The sequence below is a fragment of the Agelaius tricolor genome, unplaced genomic scaffold (genome assembly GCF_023055355.1).
Source record: "Agelaius tricolor isolate 1412-34295 unplaced genomic scaffold, bAgeTri1.0.p SCAF_1, whole genome shotgun sequence".
Lineage (NCBI taxonomy): Eukaryota > Metazoa > Chordata > Aves > Passeriformes > Icteridae > Agelaius > Agelaius tricolor.
In genome coordinates this window covers 97,629,103-97,655,202 of record NW_027269261.1, presented here as the reverse complement: position 1 = coordinate 97,655,202, position 26,100 = coordinate 97,629,103, and the positions used below count along the sequence as shown (strand labels likewise).

The window sequence follows — 26,100 nt, the reverse complement described above, 5'->3', positions numbered from 1 at the left end:
CATTCAGAATTTTACTTAAAAAATAAATGGGAGAGTAACACGTACTTTGTGCCATATAGGATACCTCTAGCAGTCAGCCCTAGGAGGAATGAGGCATTAGCAAAACAATCTTGACAATTCAAATACTAGTAAACAGATGAGACATAAATAAGATATTGCAGGGAATTAAGAAGTTAATAAAGTAACAGCAACTTTATGTCTGGAAGATTTTTTTGAAGTAGTCTAAAGCAAATTCATTGTATATTTTTCACTAATGCTGTGTTAATAAGTTCATTATTCATATGTTTCCTCACTTTTTGAGAGCTGGTTAGCTCTGATAATTTCATTTTTTTGCAGCAGCTTTTGGATATGACATGGTGAGGGTGGAAGTGAAACTTTTTTTCAGAATCATGTATGAAAACATTTTAAAAGTAACTTATTTTTTAAAATTTCACTATTTTTATTTTGATCATTTCTTTGGAATGGGAAGAAATGGGAAGAAAGAGAGAGAAGCCTACCTGAATCCCTTTGAAATATGCTCATTAACTTCCCTGTGCTTTCCAATCACCCTTTAATCTCTGTTGAACTTGTTATCTTCATTTTCAAAGCACTTCTTTTTTTCAGGGGAGGTTTTTTTAATATCAGTAGTAAGAATTACAGAAGATGTTCCTTTGGTTTCATATTAATTTTTCATGTAAATATACATCAGAGTAAAGGAGTTCAAAAGGAGCAGAGAGCACATTAGCAGTTACCTTGCCACTCTGAAAAGCTGCAGAAGTGAATCAATGTCCTCTGTATGTAGGAGCAAGAAAGAAAAATCAATGTCTCTACATCTCTACGTTTTTGCTGATTTATTACTCTCCAAATTTTTTCCCTCAGTCTCCCTCTCAGAGCACCAATTTCAGGGTTCCTGACCACTGTGGCTTTCTAGGCTGCCTCCTTAGCCATTCCTTCTTAAACCCTGCATTTCAAATGAGAAATACTCCTTTTCTGAGGGGATTTTTCTTGTCAGAGGATGGACAGATGAAATCAACCACTGCTTGGAAGAATCCATTTCTCTTTGTGGGTTTTAGGGAGAACCAAGAGTGTTATTTCTCATTTGTACATCACTTTCACATGTCTAAAATTGCACCTGAGCCTGGTGTGGCAGAGGAAAGATGCTCAGTGACACACGGGCTTGTCTCAAATCCCACCTCCATCCACTGCAGTGAGTTGCACTGCTGTCATGTTTAGTAAGTGGATACCAGAGTCCATTGATTTTCAGACCATCAAATAGAATACCAGCAGGAAAGTAGATCATTAAATACTATGTAAAATGTCATGTTCAATTACCAAAAAGCCAAACCAAAACTGAGGCAGAAAGTACCATTTCATTTAGATAGCATCAGGTAATATTGAGAAGCCTGCTTAAATGTCTTCTCACCAGAAAAAAACAACAACCTTTTAATAAAAAAAAAAATTGAAAATTAATCTCTAAGGAAAAACTTGACATCTGTTCTTATCTGCACAACTAAGGACAAAACTATTTACAAAATGTAGGATAAAAATGTGAAAGGTTGAAGGACAAGTGGTGTTTATCACTCAAGAAAGAAGTTGCCTCTAACCTGGTTCAATGATAACCTGGTTCAATGATAACCTGGTTCTCTTCCCCACCTGGTGGGGTGGTTATTTTTTTTAGACATTACTAAAAATAATGCCTACATTTTAGAAGAAAATGCACTGTAATACAGGTATAGTACAGCTGGACATGCTGAATATAAGTATTTTTGAAGGATAAGTGGGAGAGGAACTAGGCATGTGCTCTTTTAATCTCCAGGGTCTCCAAGGTGCTCCTGGACTGCCAGGTGTGTCAGGACCCAGTGGCCCATCTGTAAGTATCACCTGTGATCTAATTTATTTCTGTAGGGCTTGCTATAACTGCCTAGATCTAGTCCTTTCTTTTATCTTTTAGGAGAGTAATAATAAAATCTTACCCATTCTGGCTCTAGTGAAGTAAACTATACTGCTGTTGATGTTACTGAAAAGACCATAATTGTCTGGACTCAAAGTTTATGGAACTTAAATAGATTTGAAGTTTTGACATTACTAGAGAATCTGTGAGGTTACATGATTTATGATGTGCAAACTTGCAGTGAAATGTGTATTTTTACCCAAGTTAGAGTCATGTTAGTAATAAAATCTAAAAATAATTCCAGCTAGTCATTCTGAAAAAAAAACTTTGTGCAAAAACAAAGTAATTACTTGGTTTCACAATTCAAAACCAAAGAATGAGAAAAAGCTGGCAATATTTAAAGACACTGAAATATATCATTAAAATTGTTGGTATTACTGGGAGAGGTCCTCTTGGAAATGTTTTCAAATTTTCTTTTCTACATATGGGAATGACATTAGTTAGTATGATCATTATTCATTCCCAGGTTTCATGACAATACTAATACTTCTTTCAAAAATTGTAGCACATTTAAGAAGTCTAATGTGGAATACATAAATTGGCATTTAGCAGTAAAACGTGATTCTCAGCTGGATCAAGATGTGCCAGTTAGGGTCACCACATTTAATTTGCCAAGGTGAAAATGCAATGGTCAAGACGAGTTTTACCCTTCAAAGAACTTATCAGGAGGACACAGCTGTTGTATCAAAGAGAAGAGAAATATTTAAGCCTGAAGGAGAAGTATAATTAGGTTTAAACTACCTCCAAAAAGCGTCTTGTAAAAACTTAGTGACACTGCAAAAATATTGTGTGTCCTTTTTTTCCTAACTTATACAAACAATTCTGTGTTGTGCAGGGAGTCCCAGGAAGACCTGGACATCCTGGTCCAGCTGGAGCAAAAGGAGAAAAGGTATTCCTTCTTTTTAATCTTGGTACAGGTCTGTGAAGGTTTTGCAATCCCATTACACTGTCTTTTGGGGGCCTTTTAAACAAATGCAAGAGTGTAACAAGAATGTGGCACACATTTCAAATTTTTATTTGTGTTTCACTACAACTTTCCCTAAGCAGGGCTGTGCATATGGCCTTATATTTTGAAGTACAGTCCTTGTGGTGTATTTAAGTTGCAGAGAATTTTCTTTAGGCATAACACAATATATAAATTTTAGGAAAGTGAAAATATGTTTCTCACATAGAATATGACTAATGACTTCTTGCTGTACTTCTTATTCTTTTATGAATATTATGTTCAAAAGTAGTTGTACAAGCACTGAAAGTTATTGGGTGTTAGTTATTCTGAAAAATTATGTGAGTTTCCTTTATACTTAATTTACATTCTCATATATAATCTGTATATATATGTGTGTATATATATATATGTATGTATATGTATATATATACACATATATATAAAGAACTGCTTTTTTCAAATTTTATATGTTCTTTTATCAGGAACTGGATATTATGAGGTCAAATTCATTTTTTGGGTACTTCAAATCAGAGCAATACTGCAGAGCCAAACTTTGCTGCAAAATCCTTTCTGGAACCAGTTCTACATTTTGTGTATGAATACAGCTTTTCTTTCAGTAGTACTCTGGGCTTTTCCAGGCATAGCACTGCCACATCCACATGTAGGATTCTAATTCCCTACAAAACTTTGGTATGACTAAGAAAGAAAACTGTTTTGTAAAGCTCTGAAATTATTTCAGTATAAAATTTGAATGAGAGTTGTCTCCTTGCAGATCACGGTAACAAAAGTTTACCCAACTTCTTTCCTTTTTATCTAACTGAATGCAAAACACAATTCTTTGATAGTTCCTTGTTCACAACTCACACACAGGTGGGAATGAGAAGCCCCTGCTCTACAGCTCGTGTCTCATCATTCTAAAAGTGGAAAAAGTCACATGGCTGAAGAGTAATGAAGTAAACTGAAATAAAGCCCCAGTAAATTTCTCCTCTGTCCTTCATCTGAGACACACTTGAGAATTGATCACATAATGTGCTTTCTAAAATAATAGGATTTTAATTCCCCATGAAGTTCTTCAAACCGCTCTTGGGAGGCTGACAATTTCTAACAATTAACAGGGTCATTTGGAAATTATCCTCGTATAAATGTTCAGTAAGAATTATATTTTTCTGCTGAGCTAATTGTTGGCATTGAGCACTTAGCTTGATTTTTGCCACCTTAGTAATTTTAAATTTGTGACTTAAGTGTATCACTGACATACATTAAATAAGATCCAACAAAGCCAGTGAAAAATTCTGACAGACTTGTTCCAAATTATACAGTGTATTTATCTGAATTGTAGTGATGAGATTTTGAGAAGATTAATTGGGAAATTTTATGTTGAAACCTTTGCAGCTCTCTACTATCCACAGACCCCATGATTCTGCTGGGGAAAAATCTCAGCAGCTATGCCCTGTATAATATAAGCAATTCAGTACACAATAGCAGAACAGGCTAGAGATACAGGTAACAATGGATGAATATTTTACAGTAAAAACCAAAAAAATATTCATTATATCTCTTAGTAAGGAAGATTATTTTTAAAAATCTTAATTTATATTCAATATGTTTCTACGTAAACTAAATTTCTGAAACTGAAGCTCTTCTTTATTTACATATGAATGATCAACTGAGGACTGGCTTTTGCACAATAATACACGAAGCATAAAATTAATGTTAACTTTTATCTGCCAGTTGCTTAGAAATTCATATTAACAACTCTGGTTTTTTCCTTCTCCCTCCTGGTACATATGAAATGATTCCCAACCCAGGTTACACTGTTATTTTGCCATAAGGAAGTTACTACACATAAAGCAGCAAGTAACTAACAAAATAAAAACTGGTAAAAAGTAATGATTCATGCCTTCCCTAAAGCTAAAGCAGGAACACTGCAGGAGAATTTATTCTTAATATTACCTGCTCTTATTGACTGTATCTCTTGTTTATTGTCATTGTGGTCATCATAGCTTGAGTGTGGAATAGATGTGGCCAGTTACAGTAAATGAATACATCAATCTCTTGCTGTACTAGGGTAGTGAAGGTTCTCCTGGGAAACCTGGACCACCTGGGCCTCCGGTGAGACATTTTGGTTTTTATCTTGAATTTATATTAGGAACAATATGCTTGTGGGTAAAATGTAATGTAATGTAAAGAACTGAGTTTTGGTCTAATAAAAATTAATATTGCAGGAAAGTAACAGTGTCTTTTTTCTAAAGGTTTCCATACTCCATTTTTTTTTCTCTCAATTCATCACTGAGTAAGTTCAGATCACTAAAGCCCTTTAAGAATTAGTTAACCTTGGTATCCAATATTATTAGAGTAAAATTGACAGCTTGGATACCTGAGATCAGAGAACCCAGGCAACCTAGGGAAAATCTGCGGAGCTCACTGGACTCTAAATTAGGTAGAATATTACCTAACAAAAAGAATTTATCCTGGAGAATTACAATAATAAAAATCAAAGTATGATGCACACTGATTTACAGGTTTCTTGGTTTATAATTAAAAATAAAAAAGCCCCAAGCTGTGTTAGTGTGTATCTTATTTTCTTCTGGAATGTGGAATCTTTGGCAGATTGAGAACAAAAAGGATACCACAGCTTTGCTGAACTGCAGGACTTGAACAGGGCAATAGTTCTGCCTTTATAATTCATAAGTGACACTTACTTGGTTTTTATGCTTTAAAGGGTATGCCTTACAATGAAAGAAATGGAATGAGCAGCTTATATAAACTGCAGGTATTTCTCTTTAATGTTAATTGCTTTTTTTTCAATCCCCACCCAATTTTAGCCCAACTCAACTTTTAAACTTGCTGTTACAGGGAGGAGTGAGTGTCGCGAGTTATCCGGGTCCACCAGGACCTCCAGTAAGTGCTACCAGAAATCTCATTTCTAGCAGCTAATGGCATAGAAACAGAGAAGGGTTAGTTGCATGGAATTGGATTTTATTTGTGGAAGATTTCAATAATAAGGATTGGTATGTAGCACACATACTGTGATTTTATGTTTGCCAAGCATTTTAGCCCATTTTGGAGAGTGGTTTATTTTGAATAAATCATTTCATCCTAGCAAGTAAAGGCTGCAGAAATGGTACATAATTTGGTATTGGAGCCTTTAGTGAAAGTATTCTTATACTAAAAATGTATAATTTTGTATTTATAGTTCATGGAGGCATAGTTTTGTAGTGAAATTTGGTGCCAGAAATGAGAAGCTCGGGAATTCTGATCTGAGTTCTGTCACTGTTTCACTACATGTAGCTACAGTGCAGGAAAATGTGTAAAATTAAGAATTAGATTGTGGAAGTAATACAGGGCTGGTGTCTTTCACACTGCATGCAGTACCTTGCAGCTGGACAGTGTTGCTTTGGTTCCATGGATCTAAAGATGCTGTGCACTTATTTACATTCTCCTCCTTTTTAGCACCATAGGCAAGTTCTGTTTTGAGATGATTGTCTCTTTGGTAACCACAGTTATGGACTGGCACCAAGCAGCAGAGCTGTCTTTCTCTGTATTCTGGAACAGCAAAACAAAACCCAAAACGTTACTAAGATTTTGTACTAAATTAATCAGCTGGGACTGGAATGAATAATGATTCTAAATGCACTGCATTAGCAAAGTATACTCATAATGCAGTCATTAAAAAAAAGCCATCTTACCATGTAACTGTTCTTCTTTAAATGTAGCTTGGTTTTTTGGGTTTTTTTTTAGGGTCCAAAAGGGGATCCTGGAACAGCGGTATGTATGTATGTATTTTTTGGTTTTGATAGAGAATTCCCCAAGTAGTTTGACACATGGTACTTCTGAAGGACAGTAAGAAATCCCAACCAAAACCTCTCAGCAGTGACAGCCAAACATGCAGTTGTAAGACAGTTTTCTAAAACAGTTTAATAATTTGTTTTCAAAAAAATTCACAAAACTTCTTTTTTTGTTTCACAATAATGCCTGGAAGCTGAATACATCTTTCTGTACTAGCACCTAGTTCTGTAATTCTGTATAACATTTTTCATCAAAATTAAATCATTGAGCCAAATACTCACACAGAGACTCTGAGAAAAGCTTAATTTGTAAATCAGTAAAATGAGGCATAACAAAATCTGTTTACCTAGTAACTGGTTAGCTGTTACAGTAATCTCAAGTTAAATAATCTGCTGTCGCTTGCTCTTTAATATTTCCCATGTTGAGTAAAGAAATTCTAATGTATGCAATCTTTTAATTTAAAAAAATTAAAAAACAGGGTGACCCAGGACCAATGGGATTACCAGGACTGGAAGGACTCCCAGGGGAAAAGGTAGGACTCCTAAAAAGAAGGCATGATTTCTTAGCAGCCACTATCTGCAGCTAAACGTTTTCTGAAGCCTTCTTTGGTTTATTTTTCATGTGTAAGTTAATATTTCTATGAGAAAAATCTTCGCATACTTATTTATATTTTCTAGGTTTTTGCTTTAAACAAGCAAAAAACATGCTTTGCAGGGGTGTAAATAGCATACTCACTGAACATAAAACTTCATTTTCTGCAAATGGAAAATTGTGTGTAGGAGCCCTTGTAAAATTCTTGGTAGAATACTACTATAATTGAGAGTAATATAGTTAATATTTTCCTCTGTATGGTTCTTGTTCCCTCTTGAACATCATCTTTTGTTTACAGTCCGTCTGTCTTGTTCTCAGCCTTTTGCTTTCTAATTGTGGAGGCTGATTACAAATTTAAAGAAAAGCTTTTTATAAAAGGCTAAAAAAGGATAAAAAAGTATTCATTTCTAAATATAGCAAAGTGCAAAACATTTAGCAGAGAAATAAAAAAAATCTGTAAATATGTTTTCTGTCAGCAAAACCAGTTTGATTTTCCCCATATCTTCTAATTAAGGAAGAAAAAAGAGTAAATTTTTTTGCAAATGAAATGTTTCTCAGCTTTTTTGAATTATGCTATTAAATGACTTCATGCAAAATTACTTTACTGAAACTTATTTTTCATCACAAAGAAATGTAAATCCAAAGTTTCCCTCTCAATATCACTGTGTATTCCTCCTACTTGCTCAGTCAGTGACAAGATCTAAGGTCTTGTGAAAGATTTAAATAATGACAAGATCTAAGATCTAAAATCTGTACTAGATGCTTAAATTACATGAGATGGTTCTTGCTCTGGAATTCTACAATTTACAAGCAATTAAAGACTAGTCTGGTTTCAAAATGAACAAACACAGGGAGACATTACAGGTCTTACTGAGACAAAGTGGGGACAGGACTTAAATAAAGGGAATAAGCAATGGATCAGATCACATAAACCAGCTGAGTGAGTGTTTGGCCCTCTCCCAAAGTAGAAATATCATTTCCTTAACTGAATTTGGTCAGAATTTCATATTTGTGATGCAAATAAATGAACAGAATCTCAGAGCCTGACAATCCCAGCAGTATAGAGCATGCTGGGTTTTAATTTAGAGCCATGATGCTCCTCTGTGTAGCAGAATGCCATCTTCTACAGACAACATTGGCTGTCATGTCATGATGATTTCATGAACTGCTCATGTTCTCTGCATAAAATGTCCCCTACCTCAGGCTTGCTGACAGCAGCTGGTGCAACTGTGCTCCAAGCCAGACTGCTGAAAGGACCAGAATAACCCTGAAAAGAAAAAAAAATGTTGCAAGGGAAGTGTTAGGCATTTCTAGTTTCACCATCATAGCCAGCAGATAGGGAAAACACCACAAGTTCTGGGTCTGGAGTGAGCCCTGGGGCAGAGTGCAGGGCTCCAGAGAGCGCGTCCTGCCTGCTGCAGGCACTCAGTGCTGTGCCACAGGTGGGTGTCCTGCTCCTCACGGGGTCACTGCTGCCAGAGCAGGACAGGCTGAGCTGGGTCCTCTGAGCTGCTTCTCCCAACCCCAGGTCAGACATGTAACTTGTCATCTGCTACACTGTGTGTAAGGGAGGGAAGTGCTTCTAATCAACAGCAAGATCATTGTGCACCTGAACAGAAGGATGAGGATGAGACAAACCACCATTGCTTATAAGAATAAAAACCAGAAATCCCAAAACTTCCTGGGGCTCTTATGCAGAACACAACGTGGCTGTAGCTGTTTACAGAGCTTTAGTACATCTGCTCCAGGTAACATAAACCCATCTCAGAAAGATACTGTCCTGTTAGTATGGTTTCAACAGTGCCAGGGGTTTTCTGACATAAATTCAGAAAAGAGGAGCCTGATTTTTTCACATTTGTAACCAACATTACAGTAACAGGGCACGGTGTTGCAGACTAACACGTCAGCAGTGGGTAAATACCTCTGGGTAGAGTTTTACCACTTGTTGAGCTCTATCTGCTTTGGATTACAGTCCTGTCAAGAAAGATAAATTTGTGCCTGTAGCTCATCAGTTCCAACCAAAAACACAGCACTGTCCTAGCTTAAAGCATAGATGGAGGTGGCCGTGTGCTGAAACAAGAACCCTTGCCCTGGAAGGGCTGTGACACAAGCAGAGGACATTGGCTTGTAGTAAAGGGATAACTGGGCAGCAGGAAAGCAAAAACTTCTTTGGAAGGTACATCTTAAATATGGGTATGTTGATAGGAAAGTGAATTACCCTGTGTAAATTTTGGTCATTGCCATGACCACAAACTATAATTATTTGGAGAACTCCAGATAAGTCAGGGACTTTCCATCCCTTTTCAAGGGAGGTCTCACGCAGAAACAAAGGGAAACATTATATGAGAGAACCTAAACAGAGGATTTTGGTTACTTGCTCAAGTCTGTATAATCAGCCAGTGGCACAGATAAATATTAGCATTTAGCCTGGCTCTTGTCCTCATTTTCATTTCACTTCCTTGGGTTTTAATGGGAATCCACCAAGAAACTTCTGGTTTGATTGTTGTAGTTTAAACATAGATTTATCTTTTCTTTAGGGTGACCGTGGACCAGCTGGAGCACCAGGAGTGTCAGGGACACCAGTATGTATATTCTTTAAAGAAAACTCTGGTTTTAGAAGCTGAAAAACCAGGTCAAGCAAGGTGCTGAGCTGTAGTCTCAGTCCTTGTGGGACACCAGTGCTTGGTTTGTGCTTTATATGTAGGTATGATTATGGGTTTTCCCTAAAGAAATTAGAGTTTTAATAGCAGCAAGGGTTCATATTATTATTAAAATGACAGAGCGAGTGAGGTGAATACATGATAAAGCTGGAACTCAAAGCTGCATATGCTTAGTTAAGAAATGTGAGATTCTTCTCATTGCCTCTGTTTAATATAGATAAAGACATTTTTTGTGTTCCTGGGCATGCACAAATTTCTGAGCATCTTTCTATCACAAAGAAAAATCATGAGCATTATTTATTGCAGCCCACAAGGATCTGCATATCAAGTCGATCAAACATTTGCTCTAGGAGAATGCTTTGTCAGCTATTTACATATGATATTCAGAGGAGTTTCTGAAAGTCATAGAGGAACTTTGTTGTAGGTGAAAGTAAAAGTAACTAATAATAAATTGAAATTATAATTATTCATTTGTGTTCCTAAAGGAAATGAAGATATTAGGTTTCATTCACAGTTTAATAAAAAAGTTTATCCATATTTCAGGAGGCAATATGGAGTTATTTATATGCAAATAGATTTATTATTAAATTTTGGCAGCTACCAATACATTCAGAAGCTGTTTAAATTATAAATATATGTTTCATGAAATAAAGAGAAATATGTGTCTACACACTCCCATTTCCATTAGCCACTGATTTAGTCTATTTACTGTGAGTTCCAAGAGAGAACATCATCTTAAATAGCCTAATTTCATTGGGTTTTCCTAAAAGAATTGCACATTTAAGGGGAAAAGTATTTCTCTGAGCTTTATAGCAGATGTAAGAATTTCAAAGTTTGTTGTTCTGAAACAGATTTTGCACTGTTAATAATGACACTGCACAGTTGTGCCCTTCCTGTGAATTTCCCTCTGGATATGTCCCAAGTTATTGAATTAAGTTCTCTATTCAAGATGGATAAGAAATATATGAGGCCCCTTCTTTAGTGATGAAGTTGCATTCTGTTGACTAATAAAATCCAGTGAAATAAAGTATTTTCCCCTGAAATAAATTGGATTTCTTCACAATTATGCTAAGGAGTTTTAATCAGCAAAGTAGTAGATATGAGAGACAATTTTTTTTCAGTAGTCTAGGAGTATTTTGAGACATATCCACACATCTTGCTGGAAGAGAATTTGTCTTTTGTACCTGTCATTATTCCCTAGATTGAATAGTGGACCCTCTTCCCCATCTGAGAATGTAAACCTCTTCTTTTCACTTTGGTGTTTTGCTGAGATTGTCAGGGCAACTTGGACTGAGATCCTGCAAGCATTGCCATCAATGCCTATTTCAGCACAAACCCTCAGTGCTGCTGTTCCCAGAGTTGTCCCTGGTGTTGATGGGTTTGGTCTCTCACTTGTACAAGTCACCTGAGGATCTGCTCTAAGGAAACTTTCAGAAAATGTAGGTTCAAGTTGTTAAAAGAAAGGCATCCAAAAGAGACACTTAAAATCAACATTTAAATGATGTCATAAGAGAGTATTGTGAATTCTGGCAGGGTGAACATAAAATGACAATAGAACTGGCCAAAAAATATCATGAAGAAAATTTTCAAAAGGTGTTAAGTGAGTAATAAAGTCATATACCAAAAAAAAAAAAAAAAAAAAAAAAATCGGGGCTAGAAATTACCTGAAGGAAAAAACCTTGATTTTACATACACATTGAAAAACTTTGATCTGACTATGACTTCTCAAGATGAAAATCATAGTGTTGTAAAAAAAATTTCATAAAAGCATCTTAGTATCCAAGAAGGGTAAGCAAAACCAAGCAACTAGTAACATTTAAAACAAGAGCCTGTTCATTAAATATGACAAAAATCTGGTAAAATATTTCTTTTTCCTTTCTTAAAACATTAATACCATGAATATTTTTCCCATAGATATATTTTTGATATAGAGGAAAATTTTATTTGGCTTCCTAATCAAATGAATGTGTGATATTCTCTTTTTGCAGGGAAAGCCGGGATCTCCTGGGTCCCCAGGCTTGCCAGGAGAACCTGTAAGTACAGATTTGAGTTCTGGATTCTTACAATGGCAAACAAATATTTCAGACACCTAGTGCAAGATTTGTCATGCAGTGTTTTCATGTGTGTTTTCTTCTTCCTTAGGGTGAAAGAGGACCTATAGGAGATATAGGCTTCCCTGGTCCAGAAGGGCCACAAGGAAAACCAGTAAGCAATTTTATACTGAATTTATAATTTGCTACAAAAAGACGTGGTTTAGTTTATCAGAAGTTACAAAAGAAAGGACATTACATCTTGCTTTGTGTTAGAGTAGGTGACATGTGAAGAACATAACAGAGCTGCGCTGCTCAATATTAACCATGCAAAAACCAATTCCTGGTATTGTGGTGTTTTAATAGTTAATGTTACTGAGATGTTGCCTTTAAAGGTCTTATGAAGGTCATTTGGATCTTGTTGACATAAAGTTTCCTCTTGTACTTTTTCCAGGGGGAGAATGTGAACCCAGAGGCTGAGCAGAGTCAGTAAAGGATGGGGTGACAGGACAGGTTCTCAGTTTCAGTTTAGATAGAGAAGCTTGGCCTTCACGACTGAATAAACTTTGAGACTCCTCTGTATACAGGTGATGCAACACAGCAGCTGAGGCATTTACTGTTCACTTAGGAGATGTCTAATCTGCTCCCTTTATGTAATAAAAGTGTGACAGCAGTGTAGCCAGCCCTGTCTGAGCTGCTTTTAGAAAGCAGTTTATATTCCAGAAGGGGTTCAGCCAGGGTAGTGCAGGACTCATTATCTCCCCTGAACCTTGGTGTTTTGGGGATGAGCATGAGCAGCAGACCTTTGCAGCTTGTCAGCACATCTCCACATTACACTTCTGCCTTGAAAGAAGACACAGCTTCTGTACCTACAGCAGCAAATTAGCCCAAGGTGCCTAATCTGTGCAAAACCCCACTTTGCAGTGTATGAGGAGAAAGAAATATTCCTGCTGTCTCTGCTCATACAAGTCATCCTTTCTCACTCACAGCTGTGAGTTTGCTACTCACAGATCCATAAATATCCTACTAAATTAAACACTGCCAGAGCCTTTATCTTGCAATTATCTGGCATTGTACAATTGTTAATATAATCTCTGACATTGTTTTGGCCCATACCATCTAGGACTCTCAGATCATGCCACATTCCAGTCTGGAAGATAATGTGGGCCTGGAACAGTTTCCAGCAGTTGCTATGAGTGCAACCACCTTCTTTGGGGAAGGAAATGGCTGTAACCCATGAGACCAAAACTGTGCCATGCTGCAAGTCCTGACAACCAAAGGATGGATCTGGACTTGTAAGAGTAAGGCATAATCTCTGTAAGAGCAGAAGGGTAATTCAGCACCAAGGCTAATATCTAGAATAAAAGCAGCAAGTCATAATACAACCATGGGAGAGAGTTCTAGAAAAAGAACTCTCTCCCATGGTTGTATTATGACTTGCTGCTACTGAAAAAGTGCATGTGCATATACAAATATTCCAAATTTGCAAAATTTCCCCATAATTTGTCATTCAAAGTTGGATGATCATTAGATTTGGTGCACATCTTGATGCTCTTTGTATTTCTATATTGTAGCCTTACAAACTGCTGCTTCTGTAGCTTCAGAACATTTACTGATATGGCACTAAACACTGAGCTTTACCCTTTATACTTTAAAAACACATAAACATATTAATTTTTTTCCTAGGGAATCAATGGAAAAGATGGATTGCCAGGTCCTCCGGTAAGAAAACATGCTTTTGTGTATTTTATTCCTCACAGAAACCACAGCTGTTAATCTTAGGCAGTTGCTTTCCATTCTGCTAACACATGAATACACAACAAAGCCTTTAACTGATAAGTTTTCCTTTTTTCAAAAACCATATTTCAGGGTGCTGTGGGGAGACCAGGAGACAGAGGACCCAAAGGAGAACGTGTAAGTCCCTATTATGATAACTTTTCTCTTTTCACTGAGCATATAAACACCTCATCAGCACCTATCTTATAGGCAAAATCAAGAAATTAATTCTCTGTGAACTTCAAGCAGCCACCTAAACATCTAAGGTTTAGGTCCTAGACACCACTTCAAGGAATTAGAGTTGATTTGGCTTCTGCATTTAGAGTAAAAGCACATTTTATAGACTTTCTAACACAGTTGGCCTGGACAGTGTAAATTGATCAATAGGCTGAAAATTTGAAAGCAGATAATCCAGTTATGCTGTTGTTAGACTTTACAAAAGCCATGGACTTGCCCTGTTGTCCTCCTTTCTATGTCACAGACACAAATCATGTTTTATGTAAAACAAGCTTGTCACACTTAGGCAGCAGGAATGCCAGTGCAATACCTGACTGCTTCCCAAACCCTTCAGACAGTTCTGTTCATGGTAACAAGGTCATGGTGGGCAGGAATGATTATGGGAGGTGAGAGATGAGTTTATATATCTATATACATGTATATGTATGAAAGACTGTCTTCTTATAACAGTCCCAAAGTCCTGATGTCCTAATCACATGGCTGCCACATTTATTTGATGATGCAGAGAAGCATCTCCTTGTTTAATCTGGAAAAGGAAATGCTGCTTTATGACACTGAAGAGACGTAAGGGTTTAACAATTATTACAATTATCCCTTAAAAAATTAACTGTTTGCAACGTTCTGATTTGCCTTTAAGGACACAGGTCTGCATCTGTGATAGAGATTGCAATGAGCACAGAAAATAAAGTCAAGGTTTTCTTGCAGCCATTATTATTATTAGTGCTGTACAGCATGCTCCTTCAGTTTGAGACAGCTGTTGTAGTTACAGAAAAGAGAAGCATCAAAATTGGAAGGACAGAATAAAACTCTTGAGGTTTTCTTGTCTGATATAAAAATGTCCTTATAGAATCTATTTTAAGAAGGAATAAGCCACCTGGGCTGAAATAGTTTTATATATCCTTTGAGTGACTAAACACTACTGTTATTACTACTTTATAAACTGAGTGACAAACTAGATTGAAGACATGTTTTATACCAACCTGTTTTCTAGTGATTTCAACAGATACAAGTGCTAGTGGCTTGCTTGTTTTTTGCTGTTATCTCCAGACCTTGATCACAGATTGTGAACCTGCTGGAGTAGAGCAGGTAGAAACAGGAAAAACAGCAGTTCCTTCTGCACAGAATCTGGTACAAGATAAAATACCAGAGATAGGAGAGTGCTAGAAAGGAGAAATGAATAAAGCAGCACCTTAGGCAGAGATCACAAAGTACAAATGTCCTTAATTTTGTACAATTCATAGTGGAGAGTTTAAAGAGGAATCTGGAGGAATATATCACCTAGTTTATGAATTTTAACAAGGACCTTTTTCAAAATGTGAAGAAAACACTGGAGGCAGTTAAAAAATGCTTGTTTGAAAAGCTGCTGTAGTATTTGATTTGCCTCCTACACACTGGCAGCCTGTAAAACATGGATTGTTTATAAGAAAAGGATCAGCTTCACACTGGTATAGTACCACAATTCTAGAGAAATTTGCCTTTTTCTTTATCTCTGGTAGTAGAGCTATCTGTACCTACTCTGCAGGGTTATAAACCTGAGAACTTATCTATCACAGAACCATAGAAAGGCCTGGGCTGGAAGGTACCTTTAAAGATCATCAGGTTCCAGCCACCTTGCCATTGACCTTTCATCAGACCAGGTTGCTCTAAGCCCCATCCAACCTGGCCTTAATATATTTCCAGGGTTAGAGCATCCAGAGCTTCTCTGGACAACTTGTTCCAGTGCCTCACAGTAAAGAATTTCTTCCTAATATCTCATCTAAACTGACTCTCTTTTAGTCTGAAGCCATTACCCCCTTGTCCTGTCACCAAATGTCCTTCTTAAAAATTCCTCTCCAGCTTCCTCCTAGTATCTTTGGGTACTGGAAACAACTTAGATTAACTATAATTTTGTGTAAATGAAGACAAAAAATAGTAGGCTTCTAAGGAAAGTTACAGGAAATGTCCTAGTGTCTTTTGCCTGTGTGAATTTGAGCACCTGAATTAGACCTATGCCATAATTGACATTCCTAGTTCCTTGTATAAGGGCTAAATCTTTCTATACTCAAGTTCTGTCCTTGAAAACTGGGCTACACAGTCAAGCTATTCTTTTTGTAGTCGACTTCAACATCAAAATTGCAAGAAAACAAAATATGTTTTCAGACACAAGGTTCAGCCTGGAAAATCATCTTCCCTGCATGACTCAGTCTGTTTCTGAACAGGCAAGCATTTTCTCTTTAGCATTCTCAAGTGGCTTTTCAGGTTTGTTCCATGATGTGCAATGGTTTTCCTTCTGCTTTTATTTTACATAGGGAGATCAGGGTATTCCAGGGGACAGAGGTCCCCAGGGTGAACGAGGGAAGCCTGGCCCATCAGGAGAAAAGGGGGATGTGGGTCCTGCTGGCCCTCCAGGAGACAGAGGCTATCCAGGATCACCAGGTCATCAAGGTCCCCCAGGATCACCAGGACCCCCAGGGTTTCCAGTAAGTAAATATAAGGTTGTTTGTGTATTCAGACAAGTTATGAAGGTGACATGGGCTGAGCAGTGGAAATTCAACTGAGAAATAGCACAGTATTAGAAAACCTAAGGATTTCTCTCAGATAATTTCCTTTAAGGTGAAAAAAATATACCCACATGATCAGGCAGTTATTTTTAATTATTTTTTAAAACATCTGCTATGGATAAGCTTTAATTATTTATTTCTTTAGTTCCTGCATACCAATGTGGCTGCTCAGTACTGTTAATTTTCACATTTTCCATAAGATTAAGAGCTGCAGTCTGAGCCTTTGCAACTGGGAAAGAAAAGGAGGCAGCCAAAACTGATTCTCAACAGAAGAGAAATCAGTATTTAGAAAGACAATGAAATTCTGCTTGCCAGTGGTAGATATCTTGATTTTTCTGCATGAGCACACAGGCACACACATCCATATTATGGGTTCTTTTTAACCTCAGTTATGTAAGGTAAAGCTCTAAAACACTTTTCCAGTGAAGTTACTGGGACCATGGTTCTGTTCTGGTCAGCAGTGCATCAGAGCAAGTAGTCCCCAGGGCAGGTGAGAAGTTGGAAGATGCCATGCAAAACTAAATCAGATTTTTGTCCCTGATCATCCTTACTTTCTTGTGCAAGGTAAATTCCATACTCATCACATCCTGGTCATCTTGGCAGCTGGGAGTGCTTCTCCCACTTCATGCCACTAGTATCTTTACAATATTATAATGTATTTGCAGTAAAGTGGCCTTTGCAGTAAAATAAATAACAAAAATAAATTAAAACACTTATCTGTAGGTGAAAGGTTTATATTGGTAATGCTAATTTGAGCATTTCTTATTTTGGTAGCATCATAAATTGTCCTTTGCATATTCCTTCTGATACACATCACCTTTCTTTTTCCTCATCAGGCTGATGCAATTTCACTTGAAGAAATAAAAAAATATATCAAACAAGAGGTTCTTAAGGTATTTGAAGGTAAGAATAGGAAATATTATGCAACTAAATCTGAAATTCTGCTCTAAATTTCTTTACATGTCACTTAACTTACATTGGACTTAGCAGGTACCTTGTTGCTGTAGCTGTGTTTAGCAAGTCTACATGATTCTGTTCAAACAATGAGAGGTTAGAGTATCTGTTAAACAGAGTATTTCCTGTGTAAAAGATTAGCACTGAAGGATAGTCTGCTCCAAATCACAATAGCAAACAGAAGTGTCATTGTAGGTACATATATGTAGCATGTATCACTGCAGATACTGTTTATCTACCACACACCAGTAAGACATTGAAGTGTTGCTAAAGGAGAGACCACAGATATACCTAATTATTTTGCCCCCTTAGTGGCTGACTGTCTAAATAAGAGAAAGGTTCAACAGCCTTCAGTCACATAGGTTTAAACTGCTCTTCAGTTTTCTCAGCAAATATCCCTGCTGAGTTCCAGAACTCCCTGCCAGACCACCACCATCTGGCACAGTTTTAGGCAAGTTCCAGATTCAGCCAAAGCCTTTGTATTATGTAAGATTTCTTAGATGAGTCCTAACTCTGAAAAGGAAATATTTTTCTTCCCCAGCATTCCTTTAGTCATGGTAGAAAAGCTGTGACTCAGGTTTCTGAAACAAGCTTCTTCATGAACACCCCTTAACAGCAGCTTCTCTTCCATTGCAAAATGCATTTCTTATATCCTCAGTATGCTTTGTTATTCTGTCATTAATATTTGTGGGCAAAAACCATCTTTTAGAGATAAAAGAAATTATATAAAGCTTGAGACTTCTTAACCTGTTCAGGCAGTTTTTCACTTTATAACAAGGCTATCACTTTGTGCATTATCACCTTTTCCCAGGGTGCTACCCCTCAGAGTTCAACCTATTATGTATTTCAAGAGCAGTTTGTTGAGTGAAGTCACCTCCTTTTCCCATTCAGATAGAATGGTAACAAATATTTAGTCTATTCACAAAAAGAAGGCATTATAAGGTGCCCTGCCTACAGGGAATAAAGTAGTTTTGTCTTTATAGCTATTCCCTTTTCTACATCTCGCTACTGCTCCCACAGATCTTCCAGTTTTGGCATTGTTTCATTTTGTTTACTTTCTATCACCTTCCTTCTTTTTTGTTTGTTGCCCACTCTTCTCCAATTTTTTTTCTTAAATCTTAAAACTCCACCACTGTAAATACCCACTAAATTGTGGAATGTTTAGGGCTTTAATCTGGTGTAAATGAGACAGAGCCAATGTTAGTAATGTTTTACCTACCTCTAAGGAACAGTAAAATATTACCAAGAACACCTTATCTCACCAGCATGAAAATTTCTATTCTGAAATATCTGCAATTAATACTTTTTGCTGAGTGCTTTCAGGTTTTTTACAACAGTTTTCAGGGTTCCAGCACATTTCAAGAACTGTTCACAGGATTTAATCTCTACTTTGCAGCTTAATATGAGTTACAAAAATAGAAGGTAGCCCTCCATCAGTATGTTAAGTACTAATTATTCTGTCTATGTGTTTTAAGTACTTCCATGAACAGGAGTCAGAAATAATTTGAAATATCGGAATATGTTAGTAATAGAGAGTAGCAATAGAAACTTTAATACAAATTAATTCTGATTATTTCAAAGGGTAAAGACTCAGACATGAATCTGAGTCAGAACTGAAGGTCTCAGTGCTTATTGGAGCATTTAATACCTTGACATTAAGAAGAATTAAACACCCTACTTACAGAAACTTTAGCTGGGGCTTTGGGATTTTTTTTCCCCTTTTTTTGCTAGCAGATTTCTTACCAACTTTTTCCTATGTCTTTGATTAATGAAGAAAGGATGGGTCAATTTGTATCCCAGCTGAAGCTGCCTGCTGCAATGCTTGCCTCCCAAGCTCATGGAAAACCAGGGCCCCCAGGAAAAGATGGATCACCAGGGCCACCAGGAAAGGATGGTTTGCCAGGGCCACCAGGAGAGCGTGGAATTCAAGGTAGGGATTCCAAAAACTGTTCCTTTTAGTTGTATCTTGAAATCCTTAGACACTTGCTAATGTTTATTAAATAAGCCAGGACTACCTATCTAGCTTTCTAATGATTAACTTTTAAACTTATGTACTTATGTTTTTCCAGACCACATCTAAATATTAACCCATAGTAAATGTGTGGATTTTACTGATTAAAACCTCCTAATCAGTGCATTTTATTCTAATCAGTTATAAAGTTAATTATTGACAGATATCTAAATCTGACAGAACTACTGTAGCAGGTTATTTTTTCCTACAAAATACTTGAATAAGGAAGAAAAACAATGCCAACTGTCTTGCTATTTAGATTCAGCTACATATTTAAAGACCATCTTATTTAAGGAAAAAAAAAATCTTTCTGTCTCCTGGTCCAACTGCTCTCAGTTCAGATCCTGAAAAAATACAGGACAGGAAAAAATGAAGAAAAATATTCTTCTTTAAGAAGCAGTGAAAGATTACTGAAATATTACTAAATTAATTTTTCTTATGGTGAAGGAACCTATTTTCATAAAAGAAGAAATCAGAGTAATCAGTTTTTCACTAACTTAAGGCATCAACTGTACCCCAAACAGTAATTTGTGCATTGCAATGCACTTGGACAGTATCACACTCTCATTTCTGTGAACTACTTTTACTGCAAAAGTGTCTTTTACTGCAAAATTAGCTCTGAGGGATCCAGGATCATTGTAGTTGTGCTCTACTGTAGAGCCAGCCTTTCAGAGATTAAAAGAAAGATGAGAATAGACTAGAAAGAAAAAAGAATTTATAGATGAATAATATTTTGTGGGTGGGTAACATGTAATTTGCAGTTTATCTGTAGGTAGTTCTTTATTATCTTTTGTTAGTTTGGTCTGCTCTGGAGTCAGAGCAAGTCAGACTGGAATGAAGAACATGCCAGCAAAGCTGAAGATGTGTGGATCCTAAAGCTATCAGAAGAATAAGGACTTACTAACATTGATAAGCGCAAACCACTGACAGAAGCTTGAAAAATGTGATGAGCTCAGAATGAGAAGAACAAGAATAAAGGATCAAGGAAAACAATAAAAGGCTTAGAATCTTACAACACTGACTTCATCGTTACCTAAATATTCAGATCACTGCAAATAGTCACCTTCAATGTCAGTGCCAGATTGTTCAATGATGATGTGTGTACTGGATAGTCTCAAACACTTCTGGGAAGAGAAACGTTGCACTAAGTTTCCTTTCCAGCTAGTGAGCATCAAGACTAAAAGATGATAGCTATGCTTGAAAAAAAAACAAACAAAAAAAAAGCTGCTTTTCCATATCTTATAGTTAAGTAAAATAGTGCCCCATGTACACAGCATTTCCATTTATTTTACCAATATGCTCAATACTTGTTTTTGATTAGTAAAAGGTAAGCTAAGTGTGAAGCCTTTAATTCTATGATACATAAAAAGATACAAAAAATTACACTTCCAAGGAAAGAAAACCAAAAGTTTACCTTGCCTCTTTTTTATACTGCGAATAAGAGACTGTCCTGTAAGAGGTGCACACTTACACAGACCCTTCACACCTTCCTCAGTTGTGCCTGTGCATGTTACTGCTTTGTGCCAAGAGTAAAAAGAAATTCAAATCTCTGAGCAGATTGAAAAGTATCTTTTTATATTCCAGCTTGTCTTCAGCCATAAAATACATAGCAAACAAGACTTCTTGGTGAAGCACATTACGTGCATGTGTGGCTGGGCCCTTTCAGGTAGCATGCTGTGTGCACAAGTCCTGATACAGGCTTGGTATTGACTGATGGACACTTCTTATTCTATTTCTCACTTGGGTGTAGCCCAGACTGCCAACTCCAGGGATTTGCTGTGTGCAGTAATACGGGGCCAAGTGAGTCACTTGTCCCACACAGGCAGTGAGAAGAAGTGGATGCTTGTGGCAAGCAATTAACAGGACCTCTGTGAATATGTCCTGTTTGTGATGCTGCATGCAGAGCCTGCTAGAGCCAGCCAGATGCTGCTGGGTGTCTGGAGAGGTGTTTAAGTTCATCTGAGGATTCACAGGGGTCTCTCCATACAGCCTGAGTGTGGTGCTGGTTCCCCTGGAAACTGGTCAGGAATGATTTGGCTGGATTCCAGCGGAATGTCCTTCTGCACAGCAAACTAATAGGTAGTGGGTTACTCCCAGAAGCAAAAAAGAGAGATACTAACTTCTGGACTTATAGGCATGGTTTTCAAAAAGTGTATTTGAAGAATTGCTAGACTCTTATGCAGAGATTCATTCCCGTCTAAGGAAGTCCAGAATTTTTACCTGCTGGCCTTCAGCAAGGTTGTTCATAGTGTTCCTCATAACTTTCCCAGTGGTTCAGGTAGATATAATTTATAGGATGGTCTCATTAGAAATATAGCATGCAAGCAAAATAGAATTGCAACTTAAATTGTGAAACACATAATTGGTATTCAAATGGCCAATGGAAGATTTATATATATATATATATATATAAATTTCAAAAATAACCTATGCATCTGCAAGCTGATGCTCTGAGGCAGGAATAATGGTAAAAAGTACAGCATGTCCTTAAGGGAGAACAGAGGGACTTTACTCTGCATGAGTTTTAAGGTATGTTTATATCTCCTAGAGAATTAGAAAGTTTATTTCAAGACTTTGCAAACAAGATATATCAATGTCATCCATCTGCAAACACACAGTCAGCTTGTCATGTGTAAGAGGATCTAGCTCAATTAACTCCACTGACTTAACTGGATTTTTAAAATTGTAATAGTAAGGGAATTTTGGTCCATTAGATGAACTGCACCTTGTGATAATTTAACAATCCAGAGACCCCTTATGTTAATATGACTTGATTTTTTTTTCAATAGAGAAAAGATTATATCCTAGTTAAAATTCACTCTTTCTGTCAAACTGAGAAATTTGACAGAATTTCCTTATTTTCTTATGTTCCTTTTTTATAGGTCCTCATAACCTATAAATATAGGTCCTCATAGCCTCATTCTTTGAGGCTACCAAACTTGTGGTAGCCTCAAGGAATCAAAAAAAAGAGCTCAGCTCAGAAAATAAAAATACCATACAATTAATAGTGAAAGCTCCTTATCTTTATTGGTAATCTCTGTTGTAAAGTTTATGTCTCTTATTATAATTACTAATTTGTATGGTGGAAGCATGTAGAAACCTTGGCTTACATCAGGAGCCCATTGTAGTGGATGTTGTCTGTAGACAGTCGCTCTTCTGAAATAGCTGCACTGGTTTCAAGAGATACCTCCTGCAAAATGTTCTCTGCTGTGGAGGTTAAAGTTAACCTGTTTTTCTTTGATTTGAAACCCATCTGCTCCCTCTCAGCTGAGAGAGCTGTAACACACAGAAGGAAGTCAGAACATGTATTGGTGGCTGGATGAGAGGGCTTCATCTTAGCACCCTCTCTGTTGCTTTGCAGTCTTTTTAAGGACACAGAGTATTTGCACAGTAAAGCACAGAGGATACTTTGGTCTCATTGTTCCCTGTGGTGGTAATCTCTTTGCCTTGCATTTGTATTAAAGAACCTCAGATTTTTCTAGATACTTGACATGTTAGTTTCAGGTGCTGCATTGTCCATGCTGATGGAAGAGGCTCTCCATGATACGGGTGCAATAGCTTCCAGAGCTTTCACCTCCGAGTTCATGGACATGAACTTCTGTCATTTCATGTAGAGCCAAGGGTGTAGCAGTAGTGACACTTTTGACCATGCTGTTTGTGGCAAGCACCAGAGCTGAATTCCAGCTGTTACTACTCATCTATGAGCAAAAGCTTATCTGTATGAACACAAACTTGCTACAGGCTGCTACCAAGTCTTTACCATACTGCCCACGTTGGGTATGTGCTTGTCATAACAGAACTTTAGGGTTGCAGAAATCACAAGAAAACTTCTAGAACCTGAGTGAAAGGTTCTGCTAAAACAGTTACCTTTTGAATTAAGCAGGTGCCTCTTACTGAAATTGTAATTCTACCAGGAAAAGTAGATAGCATCTTATATGTGCCTTTACATTAAAAACAATAAATTAAATCTGTTTTATGTGTATGGTAATATTTTCCTTTGACTATGTATGAGTTTGTCAGTCTAAGCTCAGAAAGAAGGTGACATTATCATCTAGAGGTGTAATCATGGCCTTGCTTCTGAGCAAAATATACCTCATTAAAAATCAAATATTTTTCTGCCAGAATTACGCATTACATTGTTCACATTGTTTACATATAAGTCTGTTCATTAAAATTCTTGCATTCTATCAAATAAAGCCTTATTGTTAGACAAGTTATTTGGGAATTTTTGTATAAACTTCAGTGCTAGCAGAACTTACCTGCCACCATGTAAAAACTACACCCTTGCACGTGTATTTGGATACAGCCAATAATGGTTTATCACTAAACCGTGCTGCTCTTTGTCCTACTTTTTTCCTTATTTTCTTGTGTTCCAGTGATGTTTACAGAATCATTCAGTCTATCTCAGTTGTTTTCAATTATGGTGTGTCAGAGACCTGCAGTAATGTTTACCATGGATATTGTAAATGTGATGTATGGTACCTTTGATTTCTCTCTCTTCTCCATAACTAAAGAAACACAAAACAAATCATTAGTGGCAGCAGTCCATTGTAAAATTAGAGTTAACTGGGTTTGTAGTGGGAAATGCATTGTAAATGTTGACTGTAAATTAAAAAACATTGAGAAATATAAAATAAATAGGGCATGTAATTGATCCTGTGGTTGTATTATTGAGCTTTGCAAAAAGCAGCAATACTAGAAGTTGCACAAGATTTTTCAGAACAAACCAACTTGGTCTAGTTATAAATATTACTATGGTCATTGGAGAGTAAATCCAAATTCAAAATCCAGTACAAATACCTGCATATTCCTTTTTCTTAGTCTTTATAGCTTGTGTGTGTATATGCCTTGTACAATTCTGCTTAACATAACTCAGTGACCAGAATGCATGGTTAATTTGAATTTGGTTTTCTGTGAGATTTTAAACTGTTGATTTCCTTTAGTTGTGTTATGTATAGCACCCTGCATGCATTTTGTAACATTCTTGCCTCACTGTAATTTCCTTGTTGTGGTGCTGAGAGGAGTAAGATGATTGATGCTTTGTTTTGAAAGCTGGAATGATTGCAACAGATAACAGACTTTCTACTGAAGCATAAAATGAGCTTGTGTGTAACAGAAAGCTTGAATGCTCTGTGTACCATTCCTACTGCATTGTGTCTGTTGTAGCAACGTTGAATTGGTACCCACAGCCCTCAAAGTAATTTCCTTCTGGAATGTCCTGTAAGGTAGCAGTGCTGCACACACCACAGCACACTGACAAGACATCCTTTGCCATCCACCTGTCAGTGCCAGTAAATCTTCATGGGACATCAGGTGGATTGGCATGGCTGTGCCTTCTCTTTTAATTCAAACTAAGTAACAGTTCTTCACGAGAGGAAGAACTCAATGGTTTATTCTATGGCATAGGTGATGCTAAAAATATACTGGTCCTTGAACCAGGAAGATTTTAATTCCAGATGTGACCAGAAATCAGCAAATTAATCCTAAACTTTTGTCACCTTACATGCCAGCATCTGAAGTGCTGGGTACAGAAGAGTTTCCTTGTAAGCCCTTTTGAAGTAAGGGTTTGTTTTGTAAGGGAGGTAAGGGCAGATGTCTCCTTTAAAAATGCCTTCATCCTTTCTCCTGCATAATAACTTATTCTTAACTTGAAATAATAACTTATTCTTAACTTGAAATAATCAGGCAAATATTTTACTGATAGCAACAAGTCCTCTGCTCTAAAGCAGCCAGAGTGTTTCCAACCAGTAAAACTTTTTAAAAACAGTTCAAGGAAAAAGAAGCAGAGGTTGGGCATGGGTTGCAGCACCTGAGAAGGTGGAAGCCTTTAGATAAATTCAAAACTATGGCCTGTGAAGGAAAAGGACTCAAGTACTCAAACTATGATTACTAATCACATCTTGTTAATGATATGCAGCTAGTTGGGTCAAAGTGAGCTTCAAACCCAAAATCTGCACAAGGTCCAGAGATGACTCATTCCATGTGAGGAGATCTGGGCAACACTGGCCAGGGAGTGGGACTTCTGTCACATACAGGAGAATGTCTAATCATACAACTACCACTTTACAGTCTAAAAAGTGCAAGTGTAAGGATTATGCAGAACAGAGAGAGTAAAATCTGCATTTGGCTCTTTATTAGAGGAATTTCAGGTAACTTAAAATCTTGGGGAAGGGTAAGCTAGTGAACAAAGCAAGAGCCCTTTGACAGATGATGTAACAGTTACTGCTAGAAATGCTCATATTTTCCAGAAGGAACTTATAAACTTAAGAGTGGTTTCGAAAAAAAAAAAAGGATTCTGAAGAAGAGAACTGAGCATGTGCTTTCACAATTATATTTGTCTTGGTAATTTCATGTCAACAAGATATACAGAAAATCCCTATCTAAAATAAGAGGGTGCTCTTATCATCATATCTTTATTCTGTGTAGGTTATAGAGGACAGAAAGGGGAAAGAGGCGAGCCTGGAATTGGACTGCCTGGTAACCCTGGACCACCTGGCCCTGCAGGTACAAGTCTCCAGATCTATTTCTGCTATTGTTATTTATGAACTAACAGGCCTTCCTCCTGGTTTTACACTCCTGCTTTTCCTCCCGAGCTGGATCGCAGCGTGAGGTCAGCCCCACCTGCCTCCTCGTGGA

The 26,100-nt window shown here is 37.1% G+C and overlaps 1 protein-coding gene across 5 annotated transcripts in view; it reads left to right on the top strand.

Annotated features, from left to right (window-relative positions):
* The window catches only part of COL19A1 (collagen type XIX alpha 1 chain), a 183,827-nt gene that overhangs the window by 149,202 nt on the left and 8,525 nt on the right, over window positions 1-26,100 (top strand). For 4 of the 5 annotated variants that reach the window (XM_071445227.1, XM_071445202.1, XM_071445210.1 and 1 more), the window contains 16 exons: window positions 1,796-1,849; window positions 2,766-2,819; window positions 4,944-4,988; window positions 5,599-5,649; window positions 5,733-5,777; window positions 6,618-6,644; window positions 7,144-7,197; window positions 9,794-9,838; window positions 11,905-11,949; window positions 12,059-12,121; window positions 13,633-13,668; window positions 13,816-13,860; window positions 16,248-16,418; window positions 17,336-17,402; window positions 19,228-19,383; window positions 25,891-25,968. In XM_071445227.1, the coding sequence (XP_071301328.1) occupies window positions 1,796-1,849; window positions 2,766-2,819; window positions 4,944-4,988; window positions 5,599-5,649; window positions 5,733-5,777; window positions 6,618-6,644; window positions 7,144-7,197; window positions 9,794-9,838; window positions 11,905-11,949; window positions 12,059-12,121; window positions 13,633-13,668; window positions 13,816-13,860; window positions 16,248-16,418; window positions 17,336-17,402; window positions 19,228-19,383; window positions 25,891-25,968 (1,036 nt within the window). Of the gene's footprint in view, window positions 1-1,795; window positions 1,850-2,765; window positions 2,820-4,943; window positions 4,989-5,598; window positions 5,650-5,732; window positions 5,778-6,617; window positions 6,645-7,143; window positions 7,198-9,793; window positions 9,839-11,904; window positions 11,950-12,058; window positions 12,122-13,632; window positions 13,669-13,815; window positions 13,861-16,247; window positions 16,419-17,335; window positions 17,403-19,227; window positions 19,384-20,261; window positions 24,119-25,890; window positions 25,969-26,100 lie in introns of those variants that run through there. The other variant, XM_071445236.1, reaches the window with a different exon arrangement.